Below are 15,000 nucleotides of genomic sequence, written 5' to 3' on the forward strand. Positions count from 1 at the left end.
AGTATGTGGCACACAGACTCAAGACGGTATACGTAAGATAAGTATAAGTATAAGATGAAATAACTATCGAGGATAAATACACACTGTTGTCCTCTAGCACACAAAGGGACCAATTAGGAGAGACATAGAGATAGAGGGAGAGAGAGAGAGAGAGAGGGACAGGAGTACAAAGAGATACAGCGAGGAAGACAGAAAGATGAAGAGAGGAGAAACAGAGAGACAGACAGACAAACAGACAGACAGACAGACAGACAGACAGACAGACAGACAGACAGGTAGATAGATAGATAGATAGATAGATAGATAGATAGATAGATAGATAGATAGATAGATAGATAGATAGATAGATAGATAGATAGATAGATAGATAGATAGATAGATAGATAGATAGATAGATAGATAGATGATAGATAGATAGATAGATAGATAGATAGATAGATAGATAGATAGATAGATAGATAGATAGATAGATAGATAGATAGATAGATAGATAGATAGATAGATAGATAGATAGATAGATAGATAGATAGATAGATAGATAGATAGATAGATAGATAGATAGATAGATAGATAGATAGATAGATAGATAGATAGATAGATAGATAGATAGATAGACAGATAGATTGAAAGAGAGGGTGTAGAAGAGGTAGGACTTTAACAAGAGAGAAACAAAGAAGGATATCTGTGACAGGAAGAGATAAGAGAGGAAAGGGGAGCGTAGAGACAGAGGAATGATTGACAGAAAGCAGAAGCACCACCAGTAACTTGAGAGAGGTCAGGAGGGGTCAGGGCCACATCTATCACAGAGCAGCGATACAAGCAGACGGAAGGTATCGCTGGCCGTTGTTTTTAAGTAGGACCTTGCTGACGTAACCGTAGCGTTTTGAGGAACAGCTTTGCTAACGAACGGTGAGATACAGTAGCAGTCACTTCCAGAAGTTCATCCTCTCAGAATCTGACTACCTGATCGTGCTTCCTTCAGCTCCCACCACCACCCCAGCATCCACCTGTGGGTTCTCACCCCACCACCCCACCACCACCCCAGCATCCACCTGTGGGTTCTCACCCCACCACCCCACCACCACCCCAGCATCCACCTGTGGGTTCTCACCCCACCACCCCACCACCACCACCCCCAGTATCCACCTGCGGGCTCTGTGTGTCTGTCTGTCTGTCTCTCACGCACACACAAACACTCTCTCTCTCTCTCTCTCTCTCTCTCTCTCTCTCTCTCTCTCTCTCTCTCTCTCTCACACACACAAATGGAGCAATGGGCCAAGACAGGGTCACGTGAGACTGTCTCTCCTTCACTCTCTGCCGTTCTATTCCACATACACACAAACACACAACACACACACACTCTCACACAGACTCACTGGAAAAGTACATGAACACACACAGACACACACACACACACACACACACACACACACACACACACAGAGATCTCTCTCACTCCCCCCCCCCCCCCCCCCCCCCTTTCCCTATATGTGACTACGTTGGGAATGTGTTGTATTAGCGTTTTTGACTCAAAGAGCAGCGTAATCCCTATGTGAACACTGGCCAGTTCGGCGCGGTGCCGCATGGTTGCCCCCTCCGCCGAGGCCCGGCTAACCGCCGCCGTGCCGCACTGGGAACTACAGCGGTGGGAGAGAGAGGCCCGCGAGAGGGATGCAACCACCAGAGTGATCATTTCCCACACTGTCTATAGATCCATATCTCAGAACTCACAGGTTATTTAGTGGTGGTGAGGAGGAGGAGTGATACAGAGGAGGTGTTTAGGTTATTTAGTGGTGAGGAGGAGGAGGGATACAGAGGAGGTGTTTAGGTTATTTAGTGGTGAGGAGGAGGAGGAGTGATACAGAGGAGGTGTTTAGGTTATTTAGTGGTGGTGAGGAGGAGGAGTGATACAGAGGAGGTGCTTAGGTTATTTAGTGGTGAGGAGGAGGAGGGATACAGAGGAGGTGTTTAGGTTATTTAGTGGTGGTGAGGAGGAGGAGTGATACAGAGGAGGTGCTTAGGTTATTTAGTGGTGAGGAGGAGGAGGGATACAGAGGAGGTGTTTAGGTTATTTAGTGGTGAGGAGGAGGAGGAGGGATACACAGTGTTTAGGTTATTTAGTGGTGAGGAGGAGGAGGAGTGATACAGAGGAGGTGTTTAGGTTATTTAGTGGTGAGGAGGAGGAGGGATACAGAGGAGGTGTTTAGGTTATTTAGTGGTGGTGAGGAGGAGGGATACAGAGGAGGTGTTTAGGTTATTTAGTGGTGAGGAGGAGGAGGAGGGATACAGAGGAGGTGTTTAGGTTATTTAGTGGTGAGGAGGAGGAGGAGGGATACAGAGGAGGTGTTTAGGTTATTTAGTGGTGAGGAGGAGGAGTGATACAGAGGAGGTGTTTAGGTTATTTAGTGGTGAGGAGGAGGAGGAGGGATACAGAGGAGGTGTTTAGGTTATTTAGTGGTGAGGAGGAGGAGTGATACAGAGGAGGTGTTTAGGTTATTTAGTGGTGAGGAGGAGGAGGAGGGATACAGAGGAGGTGTTTAGGTTATTTAGTGGTGAGGAGGAGTGATACACACAGTGTTTAGGTTATTTATTGGTGAGGAGGAGGAGTGATACACACAGTGTTTAGGTTATTTATTGGTGAGGAGGAGGAGTGATACACACAGTGTTTAGGTTATTTATTGGTGAGGAGGAGGAGTGATACACACGGTGGAAAAGACAGTGTGGATGACGAGACCTTTACTGTACGGTTATTGTATCAGCGAGGGTCATCTATTCGCGGTGGGCCTCTTCGATGCTGCGGCCCGGCCGCGTCTATTCGAAGCCTAACCGCTTCATGCTTCCGCGCTCTGATTGGCCACTGATATTTCTAGTCGCACCAATCGTGTGACGGCAAGTTCTTTCGCCGGTTAAGCTTAGGCAACTCTTTAAGGTTAAGGTTAGAGTTTGTCTTAGAGCAGGGCGATAGAACACCAGCCCTGATTCCAAACTCTAACCTTAACCAACTTCGAAAGAGTCGCCTATAAGCTTAACCGGTGATAAACTAGGCGTTAGGTCGTTTGCTGCTGGTCGAGGCGGAAATGGGCGCGTCACGCGATTGTGGGCGCACATGTCACATGACCAGAAAACGTCAGTGGCCAATCAGATCGCACCAGAAACGGCAGTGGCCAATCAGATTCGCAAAAAACGCAAACGCGGAAGCATGAACCGGTTAGGCTTCGAATAGACCCGGTGGGAAAACACCAAGGTTTGCGTTTTATCCAAAGTTACACAAAGTTAGAGAGATTGTGAATTTAACCTCAGTGATATACTCTCATATTAAATCTGCCATCCAAAGTTAACACGACGCCGCGTCTATGGCTTCATTCATTCATTCATAAAAGTCACAGTATATCTACTGCAGCAACTATCCCTGTCTAATGTAACGCACCAGAGATACGCTGCAGCTAATCTGCTCCAGAGATAAGCTGGTCACGGAGCTGTGAGTCAGGGTCACGTCAGGGTCACGTCAGGGTCACGTCAGGGTCACGTCAGGGTCCCGGGGGGGCGTCTATTTTTTTACCAACGGATTTCCAGTTCCGCGTTCGCGTTCTGCGATCTGATTGGCCAACTGACGTTTCTGGTGCGATCTGATTGGCCACTAACGTGTGACGCCTGTGTCTTTGCCCATTTCCGCCTCGAACAGCAGCAAACTTCCTAACGCCTAGTTTATCACTGGTTAAGCTTAGGCGACTCTTTCGAAGTTGGTTAAGGTTAGAGTTTGGAATCAGGGCTGGTATTCTATCGCCCTGCTCTAAGACAAACTCTAACCTTAACCAACTTCGAAAGAGTGCCTAAGCTTAACCGGTGAAAGAAACAGGCGTCACACGATTGGCCGCACATGTCCACACGACCAGAAACGTCAGTGACCAATCAGATCGCGGAACACGCATGCGGAACTGGAAATCCGTTGGTAAAAGTATTGACGCTCCCGGGGGCCCGGATCAGAGTACACTTGACCCCAAAGTGTACGTCTTCCTGATCAGTGTGAACACTGTGTACCGTTACTCAGGATCAACCCACCCCAGGTCCACTTGAAAGGGTGGTCTTGAGTACGGGTGCAAACTACTACTGTACCAAAACATGCAAGTGGACCGCTATTGAGAATGCGACGTCGTAACGTAAGTACTTCAACTGTCCTGTTCAAACACGGCCATAGCTGATAAAGTAGGAGGGCAGGCGAGAGGGTCGTTCTTTTTTTTTTTGATCCACTTTTTCTCCTCTTTTTCTATACTTTTTTTCTCCCATCCCAATTTCGCTGTGCCAATCCTCCCCTCCCCTGTCTTGAACGTTGCTCGCATGTGCCCCCCACTGGCCGGTTGTAGGGAGGATAGAAGCCTTGCACCACGTGTCCCCTCCGATACATGTGTAGGCAGCCTGTCACATCTTTTCACCTGCCAGCGCGGACTCTCATTTGGCGAGGAGTAACGCGTGGGAGGCTCACACTGCCCCCGCCATTTTCCTGTCTCTGCTGTGCAGGCGCCCCAACCGACCTGTGGGAGAGTCGCTGTTTACAACGTCCAGATTACCACCCATCGACTTCCCACCCGCTAACTCTGCCAATTGAGTTAGTATGACGGCCGGCCCAAGCCGGAGGCAACGCCGACAGCCGGATTCGATACCGGTGTCTCGTGCGTTGGTGACAAGCGCAATGTCCGCTGCGCCACCCAGCCACCCGCGAGAGGGTCGTTCTTGATAATAGTAGGTATAGTTCGAAGGTCGACTCCGTTGTTTGGGCTCGGGATCTACTGCTCTTCTACTCTGGAGCGACAACGTAATCAAAACGCCACGTAGTTTGACGGCGCAGGTGTACTCTTCTTCTTCGTCTCTGTGTTTATTGGTGGGTCGCAAACCAACTAGGTGCACCTACTGTTTTCGGAGTGTGTCGGGTACGGAACAACATTACTAATGTGAAAACTGAGCGGCAGGCGAGCGGTGGGGGGGGGGGGGCATCGTACACTGATTCAGTCAAAACATCAACATCCTTCTCTATCCTCTCTAACAGCATTTAATTCTTAGCTTCCTTGGAGTCCTATATATTTACTGTTTCTTTTGCAAATCTCTCCTCTTGATCCGCTTTGCCGTTAATGTTCAACTGCACAAGTGTAATGTTGTGGTTGTTAGTAAACACAGTGGATATTGTAGCCAGCCGGGCCATGATGCAGGTATATGCAGTATTAAGATGATGGGAAGATAGAAACCTAATAATAATAATAATAACAACCAATGACTTCTTGTACAACTTTGATGGGTGGAGAGGTCGCAGTATGTTTACAATAAACGATTGACAAGAGTATAGAGTACAGGTATAGAGGTAGTTGACTGTGATCTCATCCTCCTATAGGTAACTGTAATTAGGCTGATAGGTAGTGTTGGGGAAACTACTATACAACTGTAGTTTTACTTCAGTGAAAAGGAGGAGAAACTAAATCTTAACTACTAACACAAATTAACACTACTTTGAAAAACAAGTTCAACTACATCCAAACTACTTATCACAATCTGACACAGTAAAGTGTGGGTCTAGTGACCAGGGCATGCCTGAGGGTGTGTTTGGTTTAGTGACCAGGGCATGCCTGAGGGTGTGTTTGGTTTAGTGACCAGGGCCTGCCTGAGGGTGTGTTTGGTTTAGTGACCTGGGCCTGCCTGAGGGTGTGTTTGGTTTAGTGACCTGGGCCTGCCTGAGGGTGTGTTTGGTTTAGTGACCTGGGCCTGCCTGTCTGAGGGTGTGTTTGGTTTAGTGACCTGGGCCTGCCTGAGGGTGTGTTTGGTTTAGTGACCAGGGCCTGCCTGTCTGAGGGTGTGTTTGGTTTAGTGACCTGGGCCTGCCTGAGGGTGTGTTTGGTTTAGTGACCAGGGCCTGCCTGAGGGTGTGTTTGGTTTAGTGACCTGGGCCTGCCTGAGGGTGTGTTTGGTTTAGTGACCAGGGCATGCCTGAGGGTGTGTTTGGTTTAGTGACCAGGGCATGCCTGAGGGTGTGTTTGGTTTAGTGACCTGGGCATGCCTGAGGGTGTGTTTGGTTTAGTGACCAGGGCCTGCCTGATGGTGTGTTTGGTTTAGTGACCAGGGCCTGCCTGAGGGTGTGTTTGGTTTAGTGACCAGGGCCTGCCTGAGGGTGTGTTTGGTTTAGTGACCAGGGCCTGCCTGAGGGTGTGTTTGGTTTAGTGACCAGGGCCTGCCTGAGGGTGTGTTTGGTTTAGTGACCAGGGCCTGCCTGAGGGTGTGTTTGGTTTAGTGACCAGGGCCTGCCTGAGGGTGTGTTTGGTTTAGTGACCAGGGCCTGCCTGAGGGTGTGTTTGGTTTAGTGACCTGGGCCTGCCTGAGGGTGTGTTTGGTTTAGTGACCTGGGCCTGCCTGAGGGTGTGTTTGGTTTAGTGACCTGGGCCTGCCTGAGGGTGTGTTTGGTTTAGTGACCTGGGCCTGCCTGAGGGTGTGTTTGGTTTAGTGACCAGGGCCTGCCTGAGGGTGTGTTTTAAAGAGAGGACAGGGAGCATTGTTAGCAGGGAGCAACTACATAAACTACATGACCCAAAGTAGCTAACGTACGGTTATGTATATAACCATAGTTATATGAGCATAGTGACGCTCTGCGTCTATTGCAATACTCTTCATATCCAGTATTGAACTGAAATAAATTCGCACATGTACCTTTACATACCATCATCTGTCTGGCCACACCCCCATCCGCTACCTACATAAGCAGGGGTGTGGCCATACCATCAGCTCCTTCTTCAGTTTTCACCACAAGGCAAGACCACGGGGTCCTCAGTGAGTCCGACGCAGAGCGTCACTATGCTCATATAACTATGGTTATATACATAACCGTACGTTATATATCGCATAGCTCTGCTCTGCGTCTATTGCAACACAGGAGCTGAGCAGAGCGGAGCTCGACAAATGTACCCGCTGAGGCCCCCCACAACCATCAGAACCGGGGAGGACCCGAGGCCCCGAACCCCCCTAGCGGAGGATGGGAGGGTGTCGGATCCGACTGCGCGAAGAGGAGACTTCAGCAACTCAATGCACAGGGTGAGTAGACCGTGGGGCGTACCCACGACTACACAAACGCACAACCCGCATGCCACTAGGGAACGAACGGAAAGGAACAAACCCCCGTTACCACCCCTAACATCACGGGGCAGAGTCTGGGGCCGGCTTTCGTAAATCGTGCAGCTAACCCCCTCATAGCAACACAACTGGCGCTCGCGTAGCAAAATCATCACTCACCCAGAGGTAGCTAGCTTCTCACAACAGCCCTCGCCCCTCCTGCACAGTCCAGCTGCAGAACCGAAGGTAATACCTGTCCAGCTGCAGCTTGGAGGACTGCAGGTGGGGATTAGACCAGCGACGCGAGCCCCTAATACGAAAATACCGGTGGAGGTCAGAATGATCATCATCTTCCAGACATTCCAGTGGCAAAGACATTATCGCTGTATTTCCTCGAAAATAGTGAGAGAAAACAAAGATATAATGTCAACGTAGCTCCTTCATCTTCTACTTTTTTTTTTTTTTTTTAAACTTAAATTTTTTATTAACATTTATTTAGACAGACAGCACTTACAAAAAATAAATAATAAAAAATGAAGAGACTAGTATCACAATAAAAACAAAAAGAAAAAACAGTGCACATAAATATTTACATGGGTATCACATGGTTAGTTGTCTGGTTCCCCTACTGTTGTTTTCTAGGTATTTGATACAAAGGCTGATTGTGTATCTCCCTTAAACAGGCATAAACAGGTAATTCCTACTCAAAGACAATAAATGCTGACTAAGGTTTGTATGTGTGATCTGGGTCCAGAGACCCTCCTTGAGTTTCTTACTTCCCTTCTCCTTCGTCCTTTCTTTTTTTTTCTCTTGTTTATTAACTTTCACTTTGCCTTTTGTTTCACCCATACACAAACCACATCATCCCTGAATATTTAATATCACACCGTTAAACAGACATAAATAATAAGGTATAAAAGCATTCAGCACTTGTAATATCCCAAAAACAAAATAGATAATATTAACTAAAGTACAGGGCCCTGTTTCATGTACGTGGTTCAACTAAGTCGATCAACATGTCCATTATCCAGCTTCAGTTAACCCGATGTTCAAAGCCGGGATTTTCCTGTTTCACAAAGGAGGATTCAGTCTCGTTAACTCAAGCCAGACTTGAGAGTCAGGCTCAAGTCAGGCTAGATGCGCGCTCCCGTTTTAGGTGGAAAGCCAGCACGTATCGATGGCAGAGACCCTGATTCTCAACGGCATTGATTGATTAATTGATTTAAGACTTTATTGACAGATTGCAATAGGCTCAATCGCCTCGCCGACAAGTTAAATGCGTTATCTATAGGCTAATTCTAAGTCCCTCATTACCTCAATCAATCAGATTATATTTCTTTAAACTTGCCTGCTGGATTGAATAATCAAATGAGATCTTGCTAGCGAAAATAACTAGTTAACTGTTATACAGAATTACGAGACGGCTTTCTTGCCCATTGATTGATGTATAGTCAATGTTTAACTTATCTCCAATGTGGTCCAACGGGTTGTTCTTTTGACTTCCACACGGACGACCCGGGTTCAAGACCGGGGTCCTTCTTTTTGCAATATAGGAATAATTCAATTTGGTGCACGTTGAGAGCTATATAAAGAATGACATCCTCAATGCATGTAGATTTATAATATTTTAACTTAAAACCAGGCTACTTTGGCGTATAATCATTAATATTATATTCAAAAAAATCATATTGGAAACACCGGGATTTGAACCCGGATCGCTAGGTTGGCAGACTTGAGCGCTACCGCTGGGCCACTGTGCCAGATGGGATAGATTCATTGTTTATACATTAATGAACGAGAGACCCGTGTTTAGAATATCCCTTATTTTGAATGAAGTTTTATTTCTTTATCCTCATTCATTCATGTGACGTCAACGGCTCATTCAATTTCTCAAATCCGTCAAACAGCGCATCTCATCAGACATCTTAATCCCAGTTACAATTAAAATAACCACATCATGTGTACGTCGCACGAGCGAGCGCCACCGTCGCCACGGTATATATAACGTGCATTATTTAGGACAAAGTGAATTTAATATCAGCATTTTGGGTCTATTTTACATTTCAAAAGCCCCCTCTGGAAGAATGGAGCACAAAAACGTAATTCAGAATGGTATAATGCAGATCGTAGACTGTGGGAATAGTTTCAGGAAACGGGCTGTCACTTCTTTGCGGGGGCGTGGCGATAGTTCAGGCTAACTTGAACTTGAACTCTGCTTTCGAGCAGACTCAAACTTTTGGATCTGTTGGCATGGTGATCTGGAAAATCCACGTATATGAAACCGGAAAGTCCGGCTAACCCAGTTATCCAGCTAAAGTTATCCGGCTAACTCAGTTATCCAGGTACATGAAACGGGGCCCAGGTGTGTGACATGGGTTCATAGACCCTGCTTGAACATCTTTCCTCCTTTACCCTTCGCTCTCTTGTGTTGCATTTGGTTCTTCCTCTGTGATGTCGTTCTCGTTCCTTTTATAATCCTCCCACTTTCCCCATCTTTCCCCAAATTTCTCTTCCTGTAACCTCAGCATGTGTGTTATCCTTTCCATATCCTGTATTTCTTCCACTATTCCTACCCATTTTGCTATTGTCGGTGGGTCTTCCTTATACCACAGTCTCGTTATTGCTTTTCTGGCCGCTATCAACATTATCTTTATTAAATATTTGTCCCCCCCTTGTATTCCCTCGTGTGTCAGGTCTCCTAAGTAAAGCACCAGTCCTGTTTGTGGTATCCCGTATCCTAATATTCTGATCATTGCTTCCCCTATCTCCTCCCAATACCCCTTCAGCTTCTGACATCCCCAGAATATGTGCGTGTGATTTGCCCCCTCCTTCCCACACATCCTCCAGCATGCTTTTTGTGTTGGTGCATATTTTCCCTTCAGCTCTGGGGTTATAAAGAATCTGATTATGTTTTTCCATCCAAATTCTTTCCATATTCTCGATCCTGTTGTTGAGTGTTGTACCTCGCATATGTTCCCCCATTCCTTCCCTGTTATTTCTATCTCTAGCTCTCTCTCCCATTTCTCCCTTATGTAATCGGTCGTGTGTCCCTTGCTGGTCATTATAGCCCGGTATATTGCTGATATTACTCTTCCTTGCCCCCCTTCGTATGCCCATACTATCATCTTTATTATTCCATTCTGTTCCTCGTCTTTGGCCCCTTATTTCTTTGTTGTAGTAGTCTCTAACCTGTAGATATCTGAAGTGGTCCCTGTTTTCTAGTCCAAATTTCTCCTTTAATTTTTGTAGTGTCTGCATTTCTCCCTTCTCTATCATTTTGCATATTGCTGTTGCCCCCCCCCTCTCCCACCTTCTGAATCCGTGGTCTAACCTCCCTGGTTTGAATCTCTTGTCATGTGCTACCCATCTCAGGACCCCTGACTGCTTCTCCAATTTGTGTGTTTTTACTACTCTGTTCCATATGGTCAAGGTGTATTTGGTGATTGGATCTAATAGTCCCTCTTTTTCTTTAAATAGTTCCCTATCCCCCACCAGAGCTTGTACCTTGTATCCCTCCCCTTCTTTTTCAATGTCTTTCCATCTTGCCTCATATCTGTCGTTACACCAGCACGTCACTGCTCTCAGTTGTGCTGCATAGTAATAATCTTGTAGGCTGGGTACTGCCATCCCTCCCTCTTCCTTTGGTAGTTGTAGTGTTTTATATCTGACCCGTGGTCTTCTCCCCGCCCATATGAACCTCGATATCAGTCTGTCCCACTCCCTGAATTGATTCTGTGGTATTTGTATGGGTAATGACTGGAATAGGTACAGTAACCTTGATAGTATGTTCATTTTAATGACCTCTATTCTTGAATTGAAGTCCAAGGGCATTACTGTCCATCTCTCTAGGTCTCTCTTTATGTTCTGATTTATCTGTGTATAATTCGCCTCAAACAGTTTCTCCACCCCTCTCGTGATGTTCACCCCTAAGTATTTAATCTTGTCCATGTCCCATCTTATCCCGTACTGTTCTCTAATTTCCGTCGTTGGAGAATAGTTCCATGCTAAGGTCTGTGTCTTTGTCACGTTTAGTTTGTATCCTGAGTAGTGGCCATATTCCTTCAGTAGATCCATCAGTGCCGGGAAGCTCTTTTCTGGTTGCCTCATGTATACTATCACGTCGTCTGCAAATAGGCCTAGTTTATATTCCGTTCCCTTTATCCTTACTCCCTTGATGTCCTCGGTCTGTCTGATCAGTTGTGCCAGTGGTTCTATGAAAACGGCGAAGAGCGTCGGTGAGAGACAACATCCCTGTCTGGTAGCCCTCTCTAATCTGATTCTATCCGTCAAGCTGCCATTCACCTTAACCCTCGCTGTCGGTTCTTGATATAGTGCCTTGATCATCTTCATCGCCCTCTCGTTCAGTCCGAACCTCATCAATGTTTTATATAAAAATGTCCAGCTCACACTGTCGAACGCTTTTTCTGCATCTTAGGCTAATCAGTACCGCGCTACCCCCTTGCTTTTGTATCTCCTCTACTATGTGTAATGTCTTTCTCACGTTGTCCTGTGTCTGTCTCCCTTTAATAAATCCAGTTTGATCTTCATCTATAATGTCTGGCATAAACGTCTCAAATCTTTTTGATATTATCGATGTATACATCTTGTAATCTACGTTGAGTATGGACACAGGTCTGAAACTACTACATAATTCCCTATCCTTCCCTTCCTTCGGTATCGTGGTGATTATGGCTTCCTTCCACGAGGGGGGCATTTTTCCCTCTTCCATCGTGTGTCTGAACGCCGCCCCTAACATGGGTGCTAATTCAGTTCTAAATGTCTTGTAGAATTCCGATGGGAATCCGTCGCTCCCCGGAGACTTGTTGTTTTTAGCTCTACTAATTGCATCTTCCAGTTCTTGTTCCGTAATTATTTTATTTAATTCTTCATTCTGTTCTTTCCCTATCGATGGTAACTCTAGCTTCTCCAGATATGTTTCTATTTCCTCTTCTCCCGCTGCTTTTGGCTGTGTGTATAATTTCTCATAGTATTCTCTAAATGTCCTCTCTATTTCAGCTGGGTCCCTCAATATTTCATTAGTCTTTGTATCCCTTATTGTGTGTATCGTGTTCAACTTCTGTTGCGTTCTAATTCTCCTAGCCAACAGTCTGGTCGCTTTTGGTCCCCCTTCATAGTACGTTTGTTTCATGAACCTCGCTTTCTTTTCTATTTCCGTCAATAATTCCCTATTTATCCTGGCCTTTACTTCTTTGATTTCTCCGAGCGTTTCCTGTTCTTTTGATATCTGGTGTCTCCCCTCTAGCTTCTTCAGCTTCCCTATCAGATTGTGATATGTCTCCGTTCTGGCCTTCTTCAGCATTGCTGTTTTTTCCATCAATTTCCCCCTTATCACTACCTTCAGTGTGTCCCATAGAATGTTCGGGTCTACCGCCCCGTTGTCATTTTCTTCCTTATATCTGGCTATCTCCTCCTTGATCTGACTCACCACCCCTTTGTTATTTAATATTCCTACATTTAGTCTCCAAATCGTGTTCCTCCGTCTCCCTTCTAGATCTACTGTCAGATATATGGCACTGTGATCCGATATGTCCGCTACTCCTATACTGCTCTCCCGTGCCCTGTAACTGTCCCCCGTCGTCATCAAAAAGTAGTCTATTCTCACATATGTCACGTGTGGGTGTGAGTAATGTGTGTATTCCCTGTCCATGGCGTGCATCTCCCTCCAAACGTCTGTAATTCCCATTTCCGTCATCTGAATATTCATATATCTACTGATGGGCGCCCGTCCTTTTCTAGTACTCGTGGTGTCTAGGTCGTGATTCAGTACTACGTTAAAATCTCCCGTACATATCAATATCCCTTCTAGTTCCAACACTATCATGTCAAAAATGGTCTCATATAAATCCCTCTCACTCTCTGGGGGTGCATAAACATTTACTAACGTAACCATTTGGCCCTCCATTTTCCCCTTCACCAGAACAAACCTTCCCTCCTTGTCTCTTACTTCCTTGATCAATTCAAATTTGACTGTGTTTTTGATTAACGTGATTACTCCTCTCCTCGGGTTTTGTTCAAAGGAACTATAGTATGCATTTTCATATCCAAATCTCTTCAGTTTCTCATGACCCTGTGCTACCAAATGTGTCTCCTGCAGAAAAATCACTTCCATCTCACTTTTTTTACATTTCAACATCACTTTGCCCCTTTTTATCGCATTATTCATTCCATTAACGTTTAACGACATCATTTTTATACCTTTAACCCTTGTCATCTTTCTTCTTCTTTCGCCTGTCAGTCCCCCCCATGTCACACTCATTCCCCCCTCCGGCTGGAGCCTCCGCTCTCTTCACCGAATACATATAATGATTAACATAAATAAAAAACATAAACTTTACATAAAGTGCTCCCAAGGCGTTCGGGGGGTCCCTGTGTCCCCCCCTGTCCCCTGCTGGTGGGTGAGGGGTTCATCTTCTACTTTCTTCAAAAATCCATCATCTTCAAAGTGGTGTATACAGGCACTTGACGTGGTGAAAACTGAAGAAGGAGCTGATGGTATGGCCACACCCCTGCTTATGTAGGTAGCGGATGGGGGTGTGGCCAGACAGATGATGGTATGTAAAGGTACATGTGAGAATTTATTTCAGTTCAATACTGGATATGAAGAGTATTGCAATAGACGTAGAGCAGAGCTATGCGATATATAACTACCAAAAAGGAGATTTTAATGTAGTTAAAACTACGACGCAACTTCAAACTAGTAATTTAAGTATGTAGTGAGCTACTCCCCAACACTGCTGACCTCTCTGTTGACCTCTATGTTAACCCCTCTGTTAACCCCTCTGTTAACCCCTCTGTTGACCCCTCTGTTGACCTCTCTGTTGACCTCTCTGTTAATCTCTCCGTTAACCTCTCCGCTCTCGTAGACCTACCTTTGCGGGCTGCTGGTGTGTGGCGGCCATTTTGACGAAGTTTCTCTGGGTCTGCAGGGCTTTGTTCACCAACTCTGCCTGCCAATCACAAAGGTCAAAGGTCAGACTGCTTCCGATTCATTGACACGCAACGTACGACACAGAGCTGTTCTTGACATGTACTCACACAATATCCAACAATTTCTGAGAGACAGACAGACAGACAGACAGACAGACAGACAGACAGACAGACACAGACAGACAGACAGACAGACAGACAGACAGACAGACAGACAGACAGACAGACAGACAGACAGACAGACAGACAGACAGACAGACAGACAGACAGACAGACAGACAGACAGACAGATAGACAGACAGACAGACAGACAGACAGACAGACAGACAGACAGACAGACAGACAGACAGACAGACACACCCTGCGTTAGACCAGGACCAACCAGCCAGCCTGGGGCCTCTCTCCCCTCTCAGCCGTGCCCAGTGTAGTGTGTGTGTTTGGGAAGAGACCTTTCGACGCGGGCCAAGGGAACCACCAGGAGGGTGGTGTCCATAAAAGGAGCTCTCCAAACTTAAAGAGAGCACCCCCCCCCCCCCCCCCCCTGCACACACACCCTCCTCCTCGCCCCCTCACACATGCTCAATGATGGGAGACTGAGATATGAAGGATATTTTCTTTCGAGGTACAGAGAGAGAGAGAGAGAGAGAGAGAGAGAGAGAGAGAGAGAGAGAGAGAGACGTTAGAAGAGAAATTCCTTCTCTACATTTCAGGGTAATTTCTTTTTGATTGCTTGGGAGTCCTCTCTCTCTCTCCCTCTCTCTCTCCCCTCTCTCTCTCTCTGTCTCTTTCTCTCTCTTTCTCTCTCCGTCTCCCTCTCTCTCTCTCCCCCTCCCCCCCTCTCTCTCTCTCTCCCCTCTCCCCCCCTCTCTCTCTGTCTCTTTCTCTTCCCCCCCTCTCTCTCTCTCCCCATCCCTCCTCTCTCTCCCCCTCTCCCCCCCCTCTCTCTCTCTCTGTCTCTCTCTCTGTGTG

The 15,000-nt window shown here is 46.3% G+C and overlaps 1 protein-coding gene across 1 annotated transcript in view; it reads right to left on the bottom strand.

Annotated features, from left to right (window-relative positions):
* The window catches only part of cap2 (cyclase associated actin cytoskeleton regulatory protein 2), a 91,214-nt gene that overhangs the window by 53,203 nt on the left and 23,011 nt on the right, over nt 1-15,000 (bottom strand). Inside the window, 1 exon segment of the mRNA XM_084327490.1 lies at nt 13,974-14,051. Within this exon segment, the coding sequence (XP_084183616.1) occupies nt 13,974-14,051 (78 nt within the window).

Source organism: Notolepis coatsorum (genome assembly GCF_963971535.1).
Source record: "Notolepis coatsorum genome assembly, chromosome: 13".
In the NCBI taxonomy this organism is placed as follows: Eukaryota; Metazoa; Chordata; class Actinopteri; order Aulopiformes; family Paralepididae; genus Notolepis; species Notolepis coatsorum.